At 39.7% G+C, this 20,602-nt stretch overlaps 1 protein-coding gene across 1 annotated transcript in view; it reads right to left on the bottom strand.

Moving 5' to 3' along the window:
* Positions 1-20,602, bottom strand: part of xpnpep2 (X-prolyl aminopeptidase (aminopeptidase P) 2, membrane-bound) — a 117,423-nt gene that overhangs the window by 46,743 nt on the left and 50,078 nt on the right. The window contains exons 7-10 of the mRNA XM_073058249.1: positions 18,997-19,143; positions 5,259-5,360; positions 3,058-3,139; positions 94-289 (exon numbers count right to left, since the gene is read on the bottom strand). Of these exons, the coding sequence (XP_072914350.1) occupies positions 94-289; positions 3,058-3,139; positions 5,259-5,360; positions 18,997-19,143 (527 nt within the window). The remainder of the gene's footprint in view (positions 1-93; positions 290-3,057; positions 3,140-5,258; positions 5,361-18,996; positions 19,144-20,602) is intronic.

The following is a 20,602-nucleotide window of genomic DNA, read 5'->3' as shown; positions in this document are numbered from 1 at the left end:
GCAGTGTTGGTGAGGAATTTGGTTGAAAGGAGCGTGATCAGTGATTTCAATATGGCAAATATTACAGACTAAATTGCAAAACTCTGAAATTACCTCAGGAATGACCTTATAAACACCATAGGTTGTGTATTCTTCACCAATCCAGATGATAACATTCCCTTTAGCATATTCCTTCACATTTTGTTGAATATCTTCATAGGGCTTCAGTTGAACACAGTCAGCTGTTGCACAATGTGTTTTCAGGTCTTCTTTGATATGTGCAGGCAGTCGTGATTCATTCACAAACAGTCTGGTCATTAAAGTATATACCAAAAATACACAATCATTGGTTATAACCTGTCTGTATTTGTGTACTCTGTAAATTTCTAATCTTTGCTTCTTGGTTACCAATAATTATCCTTTTTATGCTTCAGTGTATCTCAGATGTATCTGATACTGTATACACTCAGTGGCCACTTTATTAGGTACACCTGTACACTTGCTCATTAATGCAAATATCTAATCAGCCAGTCATGTGGCAGCATCTCATTGCATGCAGACATGGTCAAGAGGTTCAGTTGTTGTTCAAACCAAACATCTAAGTGACATTGACTGTGGTGTCAGATGGGATGGGATGGATTGAGTAACTCAGAAACTGCTGATCTCCTAGGATGTCCATGTGTGACAGTCTCTAAGGTTTACAGAGAATGATATGAGAAACAAAAAAACCCATCACTGAGCAGTGGTTCTGTGGGTGAAATGCCCTATTAGTGAGAGAGTACGGAGGAGAGTGGCCAGACTAGTTCAAGCCGATAGGAAGATGACAGTAATTCAAGTAACCACGCATTCCAACAGTGGTGTGTAGAAGAGAATCTTTGAATGCACAACTTGTCAAACCTTGATGTGGATAGGCTACAGCAGCAGAAAATTACACCAGTTTACACACCTGTATCTAATAAAGTGACGACTGAGCGTATATCTAATATTTTTCAGTATTGAGGTTTGCCTATACTACAGAGACCAGAAATTATTAAATTCAAAGTATTCAAAGTACATTCATTATCAAAGAATGTATAAATTATACAACCTTGAGATTTGTTAGCTTACAGGCGGTCGCAAAGTAAGGAACCCAAAAGAACTCAAAAAGAAATTTGGTCCAACTCCCAATGCACACAGAGAAAGAGACAACAAACCATGCAAACAGGAGAAGAGAGCAACGACGACAATGTTCCAAACCAAACTGAGATCAAATTCCCAGAGCAGCCTGGAGTAGGCCCAAAGCCTTGGTATTCAAAGCATCATATTAGTGGGGCAAATCACTGCAAAGTTTGCCTACACGAAGCACAGCAGCCAGGGTAGCCTTACATCCTCAGCATCACGGAGACAGGAGCCCCCAGACTATCTGGGCCAGCATTTAAAATGTCTGAACAGTGGATAGTACTTCGTACTAGGACCTGGGTCCCACTGCAGTGAATTGCTCTGAGCCTAGATTTCACTGTTGAAGAAGCCGCTCTCAATCTCTCCAAATTAGCCTGGCACCCAGAGCAATCCAACCTTGCCCAACTCTTGACACCCTGCCCTTCCAGGCTATATGAGTGGGTGTTTAGATTGTACAAACATCGGATTGTACCTCGCATTAGAACCCAGGCCTCACTACAGCGAATCACTCTGGGTCTAGAACACGCAGCCCAGTGATGCACATTGGACCTGGATTTTGCTGCCAAAGAAGCTGTTCTTGACCTCTCCAAATCGGCTGGGCACTGACAACGATCAACGCTCGCACCTGGGCCAGATGGACGTTTCTCCGGAAATCCTCTGTCTCATCTTCTTTCCTCCAAGTCATCTGCTCCAACCAGCACGGCTCCAACTCCAAGTGTGTCGATTTTGCAGTGCACCAGCAGGGCACATCTCGCAAATTCGCCATTTGCAGTGATCTGCCCCACTAATATGATGAACTGAATACCAAGGCTTTGGGCCTACTCCAGGCTGCTCTGGGAATTTGATCTCAGTTTGGTTTGGAACGTCGTCGTCGTTGCTCTCTTCTCCTGTTTGCATGGTTTGTTGTCTCTTTCTCTGTGTGCATTGGGAGTTGGACCAAATTTCTTTTTGAGTTCTTTTGGGTTCCTTACTTTGTGACTGCCTGTAAGCAAACAAATCTCAAGATTGTATAATTTATACATTCTTTGATCATAAATGTACTTTGAATACTTTGAATTTAATAATTTCTGTTCTCTGTAGAATAGGCAAACTTCAATACTGAAAAATATTAGATATATGCTCAGTGTACACCATCTGGTCCTGGTGACCTATCTACTTTCAGACCTTTCAGTTTCTCAAGAACCTTCTCTCTAGTAACGGTATCTTTACACACTTCATTCCCCCTGACACCTGGAACTGTCATCATACTGCTAGTGTATTCCTCAGTGAAGACTGATGCAAAATACTGATTCAGTTCATCTGCCATTTTGTTGTCCACCATTACCATCTCTCCAGCATCATTTTCCAGTGGTCCGTTATCCACTCTTGCTTCTCTTTTACATTTTATGGGTCAGAAGAAGCTTTAGTATCTTCTTTAATATTACTGCCTCACTTACTTTCTTATTCTATTTTTACCTTCTTAATGACTTTTAGTTGCCTTTTTGACTTAAATACTTCTTAATGACTTTTTTAGGGGCAATTAAGATTAAGTTCACCTCGTTGATTCCTAGGATGAAGTGTTGGCTGATGAGAAAGAAATAACTAAGCACAAGAGATGATTCACTTTCATATTTATCTTATCATCTTGCCTTGACACTTATGCACGTGTCTGCAATACTTGGATGCTATATGCCTCTTGAACACACATCATTTATGGTGTTACTGTGACATACACAGGGGCAAGGCAAATGCACACAGTGTCTATCCAATGATCATTAACATTAAGGGAGTGTGCACGTACATGATAACTGTGCTTAATTTGACTTTCTTTATATTCTTGTTTAAATTCCTTTGACTGTCACTGAGTTTCATTACACTGGTTATGATCATCATGGAACTTTTATCTCGTTGAACTTAGCTGTATCACAGTGTGAATGTTACCTGATCCAATCTGCAGTCAACAATGTGTAAGTTTCGAAAAAAGGATTGTACGGAATTTCATTCCCTCGCAGGTTGAACAGCCCTAGATGAAGACATTAAGGAAGGTTTATTACAATGTGAAATACTATTTGAACAGTTGCAGTTTTTTTAATTCTTATCCTCCTCCACAGAGAATATTTTATTTTACCATACGTTCATAATGGGAGGCCATTTGGCCCATCAGGTCCATGGTGCCCTGGAAGCAATCCTGTCAGTTCCATTTCCTATTCGTATTTCGCTTATTATTTCTACAACATTTTTTTCCTCATACATATCTTTGAGTATTTCTACTATTGACCTATGTTAAGGGGCACTTTACAAAAGCCAATCAGTATGTCTTTGGACTGTGTGAGGAAACCCATGCGAGGCAAAGAGAAGAATGGAAACTGAACAGAGAGGTTAGGATTTCAACCAGGCCCAGGAAGCCCTCAGGATGTTGTTCTGTTGCTGTGCTCCCACTCTGTGCAAGCATAACAATCAATAGATTATCCTTGATCAAGTTGTTTCTCCTCAGGCTTTGTGGCTCATTGGGCGGCAACTTTGCAGGTTCTTTAGCATTTGTCTGTTGTTATGAGGCCGAATTACTCCTGTGGCTCGATGCTCAACCCAGCACGGATGGAAAGCATGCTAGGAACCGGCTGGATTTGAACCGGGAACTACTCTCCTCAAAGACTGGTGCAGATACCACTGCACCACCGGGCGGCTTATCGTTAAGCAAAACACTTATATATTGGTTAAGATGGATAGCAGGTTTTAACAGCTGTAGTCTGTATACAGATGAGCTTGCAATGTTTGCAGTTTCTCCCATAATTTACAGAAGGATAAAAATTTCATGAAACCCTCAGTATCCCCTGTTAATTATGGACATTAACCCTGGAAAAATATATGTGTGAGTGAATTCACTTTTGTTATGTGCGTTTCATGAGAGTTAATTAGTCTCTCTGCATATTGCATCCAGGTCAACAACTACAGTCAAACCTGACTGCAAACATTATATGTAAATATAACAATCAATAAATTATCATTTGGCAAAGCATATAGAGCAATAACTATATTATATCAGACATTTGATGCCTACCATATATATCTACAAGTAACAAGGTAAATTGGCCTTTTTTATTAATATCCCCAAAGTTAAGCTGTCATGTCATATTAAGATTAATCAGTCTTCAGTCCCTAGAATTCTACTCAATTTGATGGCAAAGGATAAATGGTCGGAGGAGTTTCTTTGGGTAAAATGGATTATTTGTGAGATCGGGGGAAGGAAGAGAGTCTTAGGTGGGCCAGCTTGGGCCTCTGATTTCATAAATGGGACCCCCTGTGACTGCTGCTTCCTGAAAGTCAGAGTTCAGTGCAAAGGTCTTGTTGGCTGTCTGTGCAATCACTGGACAGAAATTTCTGCCACGTACTGACTACTTTCCAAGAGGAGTTTAAATGAGCCTCACAATCTTATTTATTTGCCAAAGCCGATCCGGCGTTCAAATCTGGCCCACCACATGCTTTCCAACAGAGACAGCATTTTGCAAATGAAGTTTGTGTTTACTCACAGACAGGAACAATGAAAACAAATCGAATGGGGCAGTGACAACCTGGGTCAGTTTAGGCTGCAATTACATGATGTAGAGCTCATGGTCAAAGCAGCACAGCACTATTTATCCTTATTAACAACTGTAGTTTTCAGTCACATATATATCGTACTGTTGAAGTGAAGATCTGTGAGCTTAATAACTTAAACAATTACCCAGGAGTTACTGTGCAAAAAATGTGAAAAGTAATTTTCTTAAATTTTCTTCATGAAAGCAGTCAAAATCTTAGAATTCAATTTCAGATTGTTGATTATAGATTCAAAAATAGTTTCCATTTTATTTTAAATTTTAGTGTGAAACAAGTTAAAATTTGAAGTAAAATCTGTTTCAGCTCTATCAGAAAAATAGTATGAAAGCATGTAACCAACACAGGAGTGGAAATAAATTCAGTCATTCAGAAGAAGCATCAAGTCCTATCAGAGAAAAGCTCAGTGAATCTCAATGATGTATAAATACAAGCCCAACCAAATGATATCTATGTGTTTACCAAAAGCTCTTTATGTGCAATCTCAATTTCATAATTTCATTCATCTTCCTGAAAAGGGAAAAAGAATGATCTAAAGGAATTGCTCTCACATGCAGTTTCATCCAGTGCGGAGATTAACAGTGCTGTTGGCTTGTAAACATTACTTTGCATCTGTGCACGGATTTCTTTCACCTTTTCTTGCCATGTTTTTCCTGCAATGCAAAGTACAAATGATTATAAACCTGAAAGAGGAATGCATCTGGATTCCTGTATGATCAGTTATTAAAAGGAAGGTGTTGCTCTTCAGCAGGACTCTAATTTCATTTCAGATTATTTGTGCGAGAATGGTTTCATAGGACCAGAAGCTAGTCATGTCTTAGGGAAGATCACAAGCAGTCAGAAAAATTCATTTAAGGAAACAAAGGGCTTGCCGTCCATGATTGTAAATCAAAGATCACTGATGGTCCTTCCTTCCTTTCTTCATTGTCTGGCCCTTCGAGTCACACCGACCAGCAATTCCCAATTCAATCCTAGCCTAATCATGGGACAATTTACAATGACCAACTTACCTGCCAGCTAGTACGTCTCTGAACTGTGGGGAGAAACTGGAGCACCCAAAGGAATCTCATGCAGAAATGGGGAGAACATACAAACTCCTTACTGGCAGCAGCGGGAATTGAACCCTGGTCACCTGCACTGTAAAGCACTGTGCTAACCACTACGCTATCATGCTGTGAAGATATTTTTCATCACAGCAGTTCATTTTACCTTCACTTGTTACTTTTGCACAATACTGTTCGGGTACTGTGTAATGATCCAGATTTATTAGCACTGGCATAAATAGTAACACTTGTTGTTTGTGGCAGCAGCACAGTGCAAGATATTAAAATTAAAATATGAGGGGTGATTAATAAGTTCGTGGCCTAAGGTAGAAGGAGTCAGTTTTAGAAAACCTAGCACATTTATTTTTCAACATAGTCCCCTCCTACATTTACACACTTAGTCCAGTGGTCATGGAGCATACGGATCTTGGACCTCCAGAAAGTGTCCACAGCAAGGCTGATTGATAAGTGTGTGGCCTAAGGTAGAAGGAGATGAGTTATTAACTTCAAACTTACTCCATAATTACTCAAAGAGTTGAACTGCATGTGCATGTAATGAGAGCTGTATAACTCATGTCCTTCTACCTTAGGCCATGGACTTATCAATCACCCATCTCTGGACACTTTCTGGAGGTCCAAGGTCCGTATGCTCCATGACCGCTGGACTGTGTGTGTAAATGTAGGAGGGGACTATGTTGAAAAATAAGTGTGCTAGGTTTTCTAAAATTGACTCCTTCTACCTTAGGCCACGAACATATCAATCACCCCTCATAAGTTGCAAAATAAATACATAAGAAATAGGAGCAGGAGTAGGCCACCCGGCCCGTCAAGTGTACATAATACAAGAGATGAATAATGAGGTTGTGTTCAGAAATCAGAAATCTGATGGCAGAGATAAATCTTTTTCTGAAGTGTTGAGCATGGGTCTTCAGGCCCCTGAACCTCCTCTCTGGTGGTAGTAACACAAAGTGGGCATACCTCAGATGGTATGAACCTTTAATGATGAATGCAGCCCTCTTAAGGCACCACCCCATTGATAGCAGAGAGGGTTGTGCCCGTGATAGAAGTGGTTGAGTCTACAGTACTCTGAAGCCTCTCGCAACCTTGTGCATTGAAGCTCCACACTAGACTGTGATGGAACCAGTCGGAATGCTCTCCACCACTCATCTATCGAAATTTACAGTAATTTGGTGATATACTGAATCTCCTCATACTCCGAATGAAACAGAGCTATTGGCTTGCCTTCTTCATGACTATACCAATAAACAGCAGCTTGATATATATGTTGTTGCCCCGGTACTCCAAGACTGAGTGAAGAGCCAATGAGATCTGCTTTGACAGTAGGCAAATTGCAGCAGGTCCGTGCTTAAGAAGAAGTTCAGTCGGACCACGACCAACCACTCAAAGCACTTCATCACAGTAAATCTGTGTGCAACCAGGTGATCGTCGCTGAGAAAGCTCACCCTGCTCTTCTTGGGCACTGACATGATTGATGCCCCTTTGAAGTAGGTGGGAACCTTTCACTGCAGCAGTGAGAGGCTGAAAGTATCTTTGAATACTTCAGCCAGCAGGTCATCTCAGATTTTCAATACCCTCCCAGATACATCATAAGGGCCTGAAGCCTTGCAAGGGTCCACCCTCTTGAAAAATGTTCTGACTTCCACCTCCAAAACAGAAATCACAGGGATGGTATTATTCTCCCTTTTAAAGTATACACAAAAAGCATTGAGCTGATCAGTGAGTGAAGCATCATTGCTATTTATGCTGTTAGATTTTGCCTTTTAGGAATTAATGGCATGTAAACCCTGCCACAGCCATTATTCATCGGACTGTGTCTCTAACTTCACATCGAACTGTCTTTTCACTCTCACAAGGTTGTATCTGGACTTCTTCTAGGGTGAAAACTTTTCCCAAAACTTAGGGAATGAAATCTCTTGTTTCTATGGGTATTGATCATGTAATTAAGTTGAAAAATGACACACTGCTGATGTTGCTATACGGGACAATTAAAGTAAGTCAATTCATCAACGCCGTATATACTTCTTATTTCAATTTGCCTCTTTCAGAATTCCTCTAGGAATGAATTATCTGTCAGAATGCATTCAATCATAGGGCCTATTTTCCCTTGTTTCTCATTAGGAAATTATTCTAAATGCTGGTGTTGTTGCTTGATTTAACTTTCCACCATATTCATTTAGCACAGAGAAGATTTCAGAAAACAAAAATCTGTAAAACTACAACGGATTGAAAATGTTACAAGTTTTCTAAAATCACAGTTGCACTGCAGGGAGGCTGATAGTTTAAAAAGATTTCAAACAGTTAAATATCAAGCAATTGGTTAAGTATACTTTATTTAATTAATAATAATACCTTTTAAAAAGTAATGTGTTAAAAGTGATAATGATTGGTTGGATGTTTGGAACAATTCCATTCACCAAGCAACTTTGGAGTGCATTTTTATAGAGCAGGCAAAAATGGGATGCAAGTTTGAAAAATAAACTTATAACTTTATCAATAAATATGTTTTAATTTCAGTTAGAAGATGCATCATAGAGTATATTATGGCATTTCTTTAACTCAATCATAACATGAGACCATTGCTGGCCAGACCAATAATCATTGAGTCTAGGTCTGGAAATTATATCAGTTGCACAGAGCCCATACCAGTTTGATGGGAGGCTTCCTGTCTGTACTAATATAATTTTGTTGGTAAATACAAATAACAGTTTTTTTGTCTGTAGTATCTTGTCTTAACAAAGAATATTGATTGAAAGAAGATTTAAAGCAAACGATTTGAGGGTGTTGGGGGATCTACAATGACCTACAATGTAGGAAGAGAACATTGACTGAGGACACATTTTGGGTAAGTGGGGTTGTAAGGATGGGATTCAGGGTGGGTTTATCAGAGAAATGATAATAGTTGGGAAGATCGCAATGATTTGAGTGAGAGGAATGGGGTGTGGGTGCCTGAGGACATAAATAAGAAACTGGAGTGTAGGAACAATCATGAAAATGAAAAAAATACACAGAAATATCCTAGCAGGATAAGCTTTGCTGCCCTGGACTCTTTGCAAAAAAATACCAGGTTACGTTAGACCTTTTTATAAACAGCAGTGTAGGCTTTATCATTCTAATTAAGAACTTTTTCAGCACTTGAGGCAACACATGATAAAACTTAGCATCAGTGACACCTACTGTAAGTAAGAGACTACATTGTCTCATGTCCCTGTACACATGCAATAATCATTATCCCTTGGTGTACAGAATAATGGATGGTCCAGAGTGAAGAATGGAAAAGTGCTATGGATTTAGTGAGTACACAGAACAGCACAGGAACAGGCCTTGTGCATACAAGGTTGTGCAGAACTAATGATATTAGTTATCAAATGCCCAACTATTCCAATCCCTTGCGCCTGAACAACATCCATGTCCAGCACATTCATGGGCCTACCTAAGAACCTCTTGAACACCTCTACTGGATTTGCCTCCACCACCATCCCTGGCAACACATTCCAGGCACCCACCACTCTCTGTGCAAAAACTCTTGATCCACAAGCCTCCTTTGGATTTATCCCCTCTCACTTTAATTTCATGCCCTCTGGTGTCAGATATCTGTAACCCCAGGAAAAAAGCTATCAGCTGCTGTCTACTCTATCCCTGCCTCTCATTATATTATAAACCTCTCTCAGATCTCCCTTCACCCTCCAATGCTCCAGAGAAAACAACCCAAGTATGTCCAAGCTCCCATTATAGCAAATGCCCTCTAATCTGGGTAGCATCTCAGTGAATCTCTTCTGCACCTTCTCTGAAATCTTGACATCCTTCCTGAAGGCAACATCTGGTGACCAGAACTGAATGCAATACACCAGATGTGGCCTAACTAGAATTTTATAAAGCTGCAACATCACTTCCTGTCTCTTGAACTTATTTCTTTGACAGATAAAGAGAAGCATGCTATATGCCTTCTTTACCACCTCATCAACCTGCAGAGCTACTTCCAGGGAGCTGTGGACTTGGACCCCAGGATCTCTCTGCACTGTTGAGAGTCTTACTATACATCTTAATCTCCGGATCAGCCTCCCATGAAGTCTTATTAAAATCGAAGTAGACAACATCCACAGCTCCACCTTCATCAACAAATTTCTTCATCTGCTTGAAAAACTCAGTCAAGTTAGTAAGACATGACTTGTCCTGCACAAAGCCATGCTGGCTGCTCCAAATTAGGTCAAGGTTTTCCAAATGCTCATGAATCCTGTCACTAAGAATCCTCTTCAGCAACTGGCGTGAGACTCACCAGTCTGTAGCTTCCATGAATAACCCTATTTCCCTTGTGTGGCTCGATGATATAAGACATAGGAGCAGAATTATTTGTCAAAGCCCCTGCAATTTCATCTCTTGCCTCTCTCAATAGTCTGGGATATATCCCATCAGGGCATGAGGACTTACCCACCTTAACGTTCTTTGAGAGACCCAACACTGCTTCCTACTTTATCTTGAAATGCCCTAGCATGTTAGAATGCTCCACAGTGATCTCCCCATCCTTCTTCTTCTATTTCCGGCAGTTTAGACGCATCTAGGCGTATTACTGCCCTCTGCAGGAGGTAATTTCAAGGAACTCAAATTCTCGAATGTAAACTAGTCGCACGTAGAAACTGAATAATAAACTCTTCAATCAGATGGTGGTTCTGTTGGTGGCCAAACAAAGATTTAATAGACAAACAAAATACATTTAAGTCAGACAGCCTCTTGAACAATATGTTTCTTTCAATTTTATATCGATTACAACTCAGCAAAACATGCTGAACTGTCTCTGGACTACCACAGTCACAAAATCCATTTGGATGTTTTCCTATTATCTTTAAGTAATAGTTTAGCCCACAATGCCCAACCTGAGTCTTGTTAATTTCACCATATCTCTATGATTTAAAGAGTAGCAGTCTGAGACCTTTTTAACTAGTGGGTGACTAGAAAAGAAATGCCTTCCCTTTAATTCATTTTTCCAATCCTCCTGCCACTTATTCTCTATACCTTTTTTATCCTACTTGTCAATTTTACTCTGCCTAGGGGTATTCTAATTCCTACTTGCCTGCTCTGTAAGGAAGACTTTGCAATGCCATCCACAATTTCATTTCTCTCCACCCCAGCATGCCCAGGTATCCATGTAAATCTGACTTCACAACCCATCTTTCCTACTCTAAGCAAAACTAAAAGAATCTCAATAACTATGTCAGGACGAGCTTTTGATTTATTCCCTTTTATAGCCTCTAAGGCAGCAGCAGAATCCGAACAGATGACAACCCTGCATGGTCGAGAGTCTTCTATCACCATAAGGCCCAGAGGATTGTTAACAATTCTGTTGCAAAGACAGAAACACCATCTGAAACCCGGTGACTAATCTCAACTCCAAGTTGAGTCGCGTACATCCCAAATCCTGCCTTACTGCCCACTGAGCCATCAGTAAAAATCTTCAGATAAGACCCCCACTTATTATTTAAATATTCATTTATGATCGACGCTGTTGAAATTGCTCTGCTTCCTTGAAGCTGAAAAAGGAGGAATAGGTCTACTTCTGGTTCTGGCAAAAGCCAAAAAGAAATGGGTGGCAAGCAAATTTGGTCAGCTATGTCTTCCTCAATCAGTTTCAATTTCACAGCCCGAATATTAGTCAAATCTAAAAATGGATATCTTTTAGTTTTTCTTTGGTGCTCTGACGTTTCCTGCAAAAGACATTTTGATGGACAGCTGTGATTGAAGCCATTTAGTTTTGCCCAATACTGCAGGCCCAACTTAACTCCTCTTAAATGTAGAGGCGCTTCTCCCATCTCCACACATAATGCAAGGACTGATGTTCTAAAAGCTCCACAATGGAGTCTAAGTGCTTTGGACCGCAGTGTCTAATTTTTCAAGCACTGCCATAGCAGCAGAACCATAAGCAATACAACCATAATCAATAACTGATCTAATCATAGCTAGATATATTAAGTACAGTTTTCCACCCTGCTGCCCAGTCACATCCAGCAATACTTCTCATAACATTTAAAACTTCCTCACACTTTCCAATTGTTTTATCTATATGAACCCTCCATGTAAGTCTTTTATCAAACCAGACACCTAAAAACTTGAATATCTTGACTTTTTCTAATGGAGAATCATATAGACACAATTCACAATCAGGAATTGTTCTTAAATAACCATATAAAAATTACAACACAGAAACAGGCCATCTTGGCCCTTCTAGTCCGTGCCGAGCGCTTACTCTCACCTAATCTCACTGTCCCGCACTCAGCCCATAACCCTCCATTCCTTTCCTGTCCATATACCTATCCAATTTTACTTTAAATGACAATACCGAACCTGCCTCTACCACTTCCACTGGAAGCTCATTCCACACAGCTACCACTCTCTGAGTAAAGAAATTCCCTCTCATGTTACCCTTAAACTTTTGCCCCCTAAGTCTCAACTCATGTCCACTTGTTTGAATCTCCCCTACTCTCAATGGAAAAAGCCTATTCATGTCAACTCTATCTATCCCCCTCATAATTTTAAATACCTCTATCAAGTCCCCCCTCAACCTTCTATGCTCCAAAGAATAAAGACCTAACTTGTTCAATCTTTCCCTGTATCTTAGGTGCTGAAACCCAGGTAACATTCTAGTAAATCTTCTCTGTACTCTCTCTATTTTGTTGACATACTTCTAAAGCCAAAAATCATATATTTGGACTTAGAAGCAGAAATCTTGAAACCCCATTTATTTGCCCAGTTTTCAACTGATCTTAAAGCCTTTTGTACCTGCTTTAATGTATACTTGACATTTCTTCCTCTTTTCCAGATCGCACCATCGCCTGCAAACAACGATTTACCAAATCCTATCCCTACCTGATCAAAGATATCGTTTATCATGACATTAAAAAGAACTGGACTAATGACGCTTCCTTGAGGGGTACCATTACCTATTTTAACTGACTTGGAGCTTGTTCCGCCTATTCTTACTTGAAGTGTCCTTTCCTTAAGAAAATATTTGATCCAATTAAACATTCTACCTCTAATTCCCGCATCATAGAGTTTAATTAATAAACCTTCCTTCCATAGTGAGTCATATGCTCTTTCAATATCTAGAAATACACTTACCATTACTTCTCTATTTTGAAACGCTTTTTTAATATCATGATCTAAAAGGGCAACAGATTCCATTGTTGATCTTCCAGTTCTAAAACCATTTTGATAGATAGCAAAATGTCGCTTATTTTCTAAAAGATAAACAAGTCTGTTGGTGACCATTCATTCCATAGTTTTACAAAGCACTGATGTTAAAGCTATAGGCCGATACGAACTAGGACAAGACACGTCTTTACCTGGCTTTAAAACTGGCACTAGCACCACATACTTCCATTCTACTGGTAATTATCCTTTCCACACTGAATTAAATAAAGCTAGGATTTCTATTAATAGAGACTCATTTAAATGCTTAAGCAATTCATAACACAGTCCATCCCTACCAGGAGAAGTGTTTGAACCTGATTGGACAGCTTCCTGCAATTCCTGAAGGGAGAAAAACAAATTTATGGAGCTATTATCATACAAACTCCTGTCCAATTTCCAACTTTCCTTTAACATAATTTCCTTTCTCAAATCACCTGGCTCTCCAGAACTGTGTAACGCTTGGAACACCTCTACAAACATATCAGCCTTTTCCTTGTTGGTTACAGCTTTAATATCTCCTTCCAGCAAAGCTGGGATAGATGGTTTTCTATATATCCCTGACATTCTGTGAATGATCATCCATAGCTGCTTTATAGGTGTCTCAGGGCCCAGGGTTCCACAAAATCTTCTCCAGCTATCCCTCTTTGCATTTTTAATTACTCTCCTTGCTACTGCTCTTTCCTTTTTATACTCCATAACATTATCTAACACTGGTGACTTCCTTAATTTCCTGCAAGCTCTATTTCTGTTTTTTACTGCTATATCACAATTTTTGTTCCACCAGGGAACTAATGCTAGAGCCTTAGGAACATTCCGTAGCGGAATAGTCAACTGAGCAACTTTATGAATTATAGAACAGTGGGATTCATTCCAATTGTCTAATGAGCCCTCGCTATCAATCTCTTCTATTATATCCACAGCTTTCTCCTGGTATTCATCCCAATGGGCCAATGAGAAATTATATCTAGCAGCCCTCTCCTCAACTTCCACTATCAAATTTCTACCAAATCTACATAATATAGGATAGTGATCACTTCCTAGTGTGTATCTGTCCATAGTATCCCATTCCCCAAACCTGGCTAAATTTGAGGAAGTGATTGTTAAGTCTAAGTGAATACAAGTATTCTTTACAATATTAAATCTTGCAGGCCTTCCGTCGTTTAGAAGTACCATGTTGTAGTTATCTAGAAACTCCTCTACTACCATTCCATTACTATCTTTACTTTCACTACCCCGTACAGGATTATGGGCATTGAAATCTCCAACCCAGATTACTGGGGATCTTACCTTATTCATAATTTCATCAAAATCTGATAACATCATCATATTACATGGATTATAAAAGTTAATCAAAGTTGTTTGACCACGAGAGCTCCAAACCTCCATAGCCACAATTTGAAGGTTTGATTTAAAATCAAGTCTTCTAAACTGAAGTCCTGTTTTTATGAAAGTTGCACACCCTCCACCAGATTTACCCATTCTGTCAGCTCTCAAACTATCATACCCAGGGATCACAAAATCTAAATGAGCCTTTAACCATGTCTCCTGTATACAGATCAAATCAAGCTTATCTTTAAAAGTTCCAACAAATCCTTTTAATTTTTGACCATTTGCAATTAAACTTCTTACATTCCATTGTAATATTAAAACCATCCAAATAAAAATCATTGGCCTCTTCATCCACATAAAGCTCCTCCATACTCTCTGACCCCAACAACTGGGAAATATTCAGTGATTATTTGTCTGTCATATACTCAGGTAATTTTTCCAGTAAAATCTGTTTCATATCAAAGAATCTCTCTGCAGCTCCAACAACTACTTTTATCATATCCGACCTCTTGGTTGCAGTTTTAGCCCCGGCCAGAAGATCAACAACAAACGCCAAAGAAGTTTCTTTAGTCATCAACAACATATCTGAAGGAACCATAGTTGGAGAATGCAGAATGTGCTGACACCCTATCGTTCCAATCTTTACTTATCCTTTGCTCTCTATCAACTTTCTTTACTGCCTCAGCATATAATATTTTTTGTTGGTTACTAACAACCTGAATCTGTTTTGCCTTAATAAAATACTCACATCCTCTGAACACCGCTACATGGTCCCCTCCAGAGTTACTGCATTTCGGTGCCGCTGCCTTACACGCTTTAATATCATGATCCTCTCCACATTTCACACATCTTCTTTTACCTCGACACGAACCAGCAATGTGTCCAAATCTCTGGCAATTATAACAGCGCAGGGGATGTCTAATATATTCTCTAACTTGATAAGACATGCTCCCAAGATAAACTGTAGTTGGAAGGACGTCACCTGCAAAAACCAGTAGGACAGGAGAATCCCAATCACCTCCTTCTCTCGATTTTAATCGCTTGGCTTCAATAACTCGACCACCTTTAATATTGTCCAAAATTTCCTTTTCAGTCATGCCAGACCAAATACCCCCCTAACTCCCTTCCTTTTGGAGTAATACACTCCACTTTCACAACCAATTTTCCCATTGTTTTAGCACTGCTATATTGGTCAACATCTTTGCAACAAATTTTCAGCAATCCATTATACAAAATCTTGGCCTGGAATCCTTTACCTATTTGGTCCTCTAATGCTGCAGCCACTTCCAAAGGATTAAGGGCTCTAAATCCTCCATCCCCTTCCTTCTGACCTTTAATTTTATACAGAACTATAAATTCCTCTGAGTCACCCATTTTCCTCAATTTGTTATCCCCATCGGATCCAGCTGCTTGTTATTCTATTTGCAGTTTAACAATTAATTATCTGCTTGTATTTTATATAATTACTCATATTACTTATATAACTGCTTACTATGACTCCTACTGGTCACTGTGTGAATACGGCGTTGTTGAGTACGTGCCCAAGTGGTTACATTCGTATCATTCTGGAAGGTTCTCCTGGTGCTGTATTATTTAAATTGGGATCTTCTGATTGTCTGACTCTTATCTACGAATTTAAATGGAAATGATGAACACAAGAGATTCGGCAGGTGCTGGAAATCCAAAGTGACACCTGCAAACTGCTGGAGGGACTCATCAGCTCAGGCAGCATCAATGGAAAGGAATAAAGTGTCAACGGTTCAAGCTGAGACCCATTATCAGGATTGGAAAGGAATAGGAAAGAAGCCAGAAAAAGAAGATGGGAGGAGGGGAGGGAGTACAAGCTAGAAGGTGATAGGTGAAGCCAGCTGAGTGGGAGGGAGGAGATGAAGTAAGAAGCTGAGAGGTGATAGGTGGAAAAGGTAAAGGGCTGGCGAAGAAGGAATCTGATAGGAGAATGGATCATGGGAGAAAAAGAAGGAGGAGGGGCACCAGTGAGAGGTGATAGGTAGGTGAGGACGAAAGGAGAGGAAAGAGGCCAGAGTGCGAAATGGATAATGAGGGAATCATCATCATCAGGTGCCATGCCCAGTTTGAGCTTTGACTGCCGTGGCCCACACACTCCTGTTTCGGGTCAAGTGGATCAATTCATTGGTACTCATTTCCAGTTCTCTGGCTGCAGTCTCCATCATCATTTGTCTTTGCCTTCCTCTTGCTTTCTTCCCTTCAATCTTTCCCATAATTACCGTGCACTCTAACTCCTCTTTCCTAATCACATGTCCAATGAAGTTACGTTGCCTTTTCATGATCTCATACATTATTTCTCTTTTTGTGCTTGCTCTGTTCATGACATCCTCGTTAGATATTCGTTTTGTCCATGATATTCTTTGCATCCTCCTCAAAAATCACATCTCTGCTGCTTCAATTCATTTCCTCATGTTACTAGATATTGTCCAACATTCTGAGCCGTATAACATAACTGGATAAACGTAACATTTCAGGACTCTGAGGCGGGTTGTCAAGCCTAGTTTAGTGTTGGTCAGTATACTCTTCATTCTCGTAAAGGTGTCTTTTGCCAACCCTATTCTTTTTATGATGTCCATGTCACACCTGCCATCTGATGTCACCCAGCTTCCTAAGTAGCAAAAGTTCTGTACTGTACTTGTTTTATGTCTTCCCCATTTATTCTCAGCCTGCAGATAGGATTCTCCTTCTTTTTGGATATCACCATACATTCTGTCTTTTTGCAATTGATAGATAGACCCATTTTTGCATTTTCTTCAACAACTATATCAATTAAGTTTTGTATTTCTTCCTCCGTACTTGCAATTAATACAGTGTCATCCACATATCTGAAATTATTGATGTTTTCACCGCCAACTTTGATTGCCAAGATGTGAATAAGGAAGGGAAAAATTACCCGATGTTGAAGAAATCGATATTCATGCCATCAGATTGGAAGTTACCCTAACGGAACATGAGGTGTTGCTCCTGAGAGTGGCCTCATTGAGGCAGTAGAGGAGGCCATGAACTGACTGTTCATGCACCCACCAATTCAATAATCATTTTCACCACATCCATTGCCCGCCTGATTCACTACAGTATTCACCTGATCCATTTTCACCTGTTCTGTTGTCATTGAATTGCCTACTCACTCATTGGTCACACAATCTCAATGAGAGTTTAGGTTTTCTTTTGCTAATTTCATAATGTTCTTCTGTTTATGGAGTCCCTCAGGATTGAGGGGGACTCACATGCACTCTGGTTCTGAAGTGAATGATGGTCCCAAGGCAAGATGAACATACTCTGCCAACGGTGGATGTTGTGCCCTGCAGCTTTTTAGCTATGGTTTTTATTTTGTCTCATCTTAGACATTCAGGGGGTTTCATGCCCTCTCAGATATGCTTGTCCATTTCAAGAGTGGAGGTATTGCAGTTTTCAACGGGGCTTTGAAGAATGTCCTTACAATGTTTTCTGTGGAGATCTCTCATTGTGACGGAGCCCAGAGGACAGTGTCCTTTTTCCGGAGTCTGCTGTGAATATGTAGATATGTAGAGATGCCTACGTTTTCCAGTGTCTTCTCAATTTTCTTGATCATCGGGGGGATGGTGCTGTGTGATACGGGCAGGCTGCGGAGGATATACACCTAACTGTTGCTTAGCTTAAGGCCCATCTATTCACACACTTGAGTGAAAGATTCAAAGCTAAACTGATGCCCTCTACCGCTTGGTGTACAAAAGTGTAATGTACTTTCTATAAACTGGTGACTGAGGTTTTGAATAACTTAACTCTGGAATAGAGACCATGAATTTTGAACGGTTTCCTGCTAATCTTACAATAGATGGGAGTCACAGAAACTATTCTGAATCCTCTGTATAAACCATGAATAATTTAGATACTTCTGCTGAAGTACTGAGTCATTGACTATGTCCTAACAAGAGAATAATCATATATTTGGTTCTATCAGAAGGAACTGCTATCTTACGGCTTTATTTTGCGTTGTGGTTTTGATTTGAACTGAAGTAGGGAGTATTTAGGAGGAACTAACAAAAGGTTCTCATCATCCAATAATTCCTGTGTTATTATATCTGCAGTGTTAATCCCTCGGGTGATACCTTTGATGCATTGGCGCCCTTTATTGCAAATATCCCACATGACCGTATCAGGTAGCAGACTCTAATCTTAAACCGAACTAGTGAGTTAACTTATGAGTTTACTACTTTAAGGGAAATTTGAAGCTGTTGTTGAAATCAAATCTCTAATCAACTCAACCTTTAGTATCATTTTTACTTTTCTCTCCACTCCCCCTATTGGTATTCCCTCTTGCCAAGAGCTCAGTTACATGAAGGTCAATAGTCTTTCAGTACTACACCCATTTCAATGTTACCTGAAACTGGCTGTGTCTTCTATGCTGCACCATGGTTGAGCAAATTTCACAGCTTGTCAGGAAACTGTGAAATAATTTTGAAGTTAGATAGCCACTGTGCAATGCAGCAGAGAAGGTGGCCGTTTGGCCCACGTAGTTTTCCCTATCATCAAGCTGCCATCAGGTTGTTTGCTGTAGAGTCACTTAATGATACCTGTGGATACTCTTCACACTAAAGTTTCTTCAAGTTAGAGCTATAATTAACCTTGTCTTTAAAGTGAGTCAATAAATAAGTATAACTTTCTTGTAGAAAATTGAAAAGAAAATCTTATAAATTCAAAAAAAAATTACCAACAAACTTTGCAGGTACTTTGTAGAGATCTTCTGTCGATTTTGGTGGACGCTCTTCACCCCAGACGATATCCACTAAATTGGATTCTTTGGAAATAAATTGACGTTTTCCTCGAAGCAAAGTCCCACTGTACCTCTTCCATTCCGCTGTTTAAAAAATTAGAATGAATTAATGGCTCTGACAATACAAGAGAAGCTGCATCTTGATAGCAGAAAAATATCAAAAAGGTTAATAACACTTTAATATATCACAAAGTTCCATGTATGTGGAGATGTAATCTGTAGTACCTAGGTAAAGAGATCTTATTTGGTTAGAACATCAGGAGAACTCACTGTTTCTCTTTGGTTTGTGTTGTGAGACTGTTAATATTGCCTGAATCATCAAGGTGGAATGTCTGTCAATGCAAATCTCAAATGAAGACAGTCCTTGAACTTAATTTATTAACCATGAAATTTTGCAAGCATACCACAATTTTTTAAAGATTCAAAACTCTGATTCACATTAAATCATCGTCAATATTAGTATATTAATATTCCCAACTCCATTTTTATGAATATCTACATTGACAATATCAAATAATCCATCTCACTTACTCTTTTACTCATAAGATCATCTAGTGGAGTATTTCCCAATATGAAACCCATTTGCCACTTCCTCCTTCAGTTTCCTTCCCTTTCTTCTCAAGATGATGCTGTTTGCTGAAACAGTCTCGAAGATGTTGGTGGTACTACAATATATTGAATGGTTTATCATTCCCCCAGGTATGAGATGAGCGAATAAATGTCAACACTCTAGTTCATTGCAGAGAACAAGTAAACCGCTTTTACCCTTTTTTCATTCAATATACAGGTTCACACAAGGTTTCCAAAATGATGACCATACTTTTTGAAGAAGAGTATTTTGTTTTTTTTATCAGGCCTTCCTTCAGTCACTTTTCTGCATGTCAATGATTTCTGGCTAATCACCTCTTGCCCCTCTTGTGCCTCTTCTTGGTCAGATCTGTACCTACATTCCAATATTATCAGTATTCAGTATCAATAGAACGTTCTCATTTTTGCTTTCATTTGTTCACTTTGATCTGCAAGTTCTGTGCAGTGACTTTACTTGAAGAGTCTTCATATAAATGAGTATTACAACCAGGAATACACACAAGATGCTGGTGGAACGCAGCAGGCCAGGTAGCTTCTATAGGAAGAAGTACAGTAGATGTTTCAGGCCGAGACCCTTCGTCAGGACTAACTGAAAGATGAGATAGTAAGAGATTTGAAAGTGGGAGGGAAGGGGGAAATTCAAAATGATAGGAAAAGACAGGAGGGGGAGGGATAAAGCTAAGAGCTGGAAAGCTGTTTGGCAAAAGGGATACACCCAGCTGCAGAAGGGGAAGGATCATGGGATGGGAGGCCTAGGGAGAAAGAAAGGGGGAGGGGAGCACCAGAATGAGATGCAGAGCAGGCAAGGTGTGATTGTGAGATGGGCAGAGAGAGAAAAAAAGGGGGGGGAGGAGAGGAGAATAAATAAATAAATAAACAAACAAACAAACAAACAAACAAATAAATAAATAAATAAATAACAGATGGGGTAAGAAAGGGAGGAGGGGCATTAACG

Source organism: Hemitrygon akajei, chromosome 10, assembly GCF_048418815.1.
Source record: "Hemitrygon akajei chromosome 10, sHemAka1.3, whole genome shotgun sequence".
In the NCBI taxonomy this organism is placed as follows: Eukaryota; Metazoa; Chordata; class Chondrichthyes; order Myliobatiformes; family Dasyatidae; genus Hemitrygon; species Hemitrygon akajei.
This window is presented reverse-complemented; position numbering and strand designations above follow the sequence as displayed.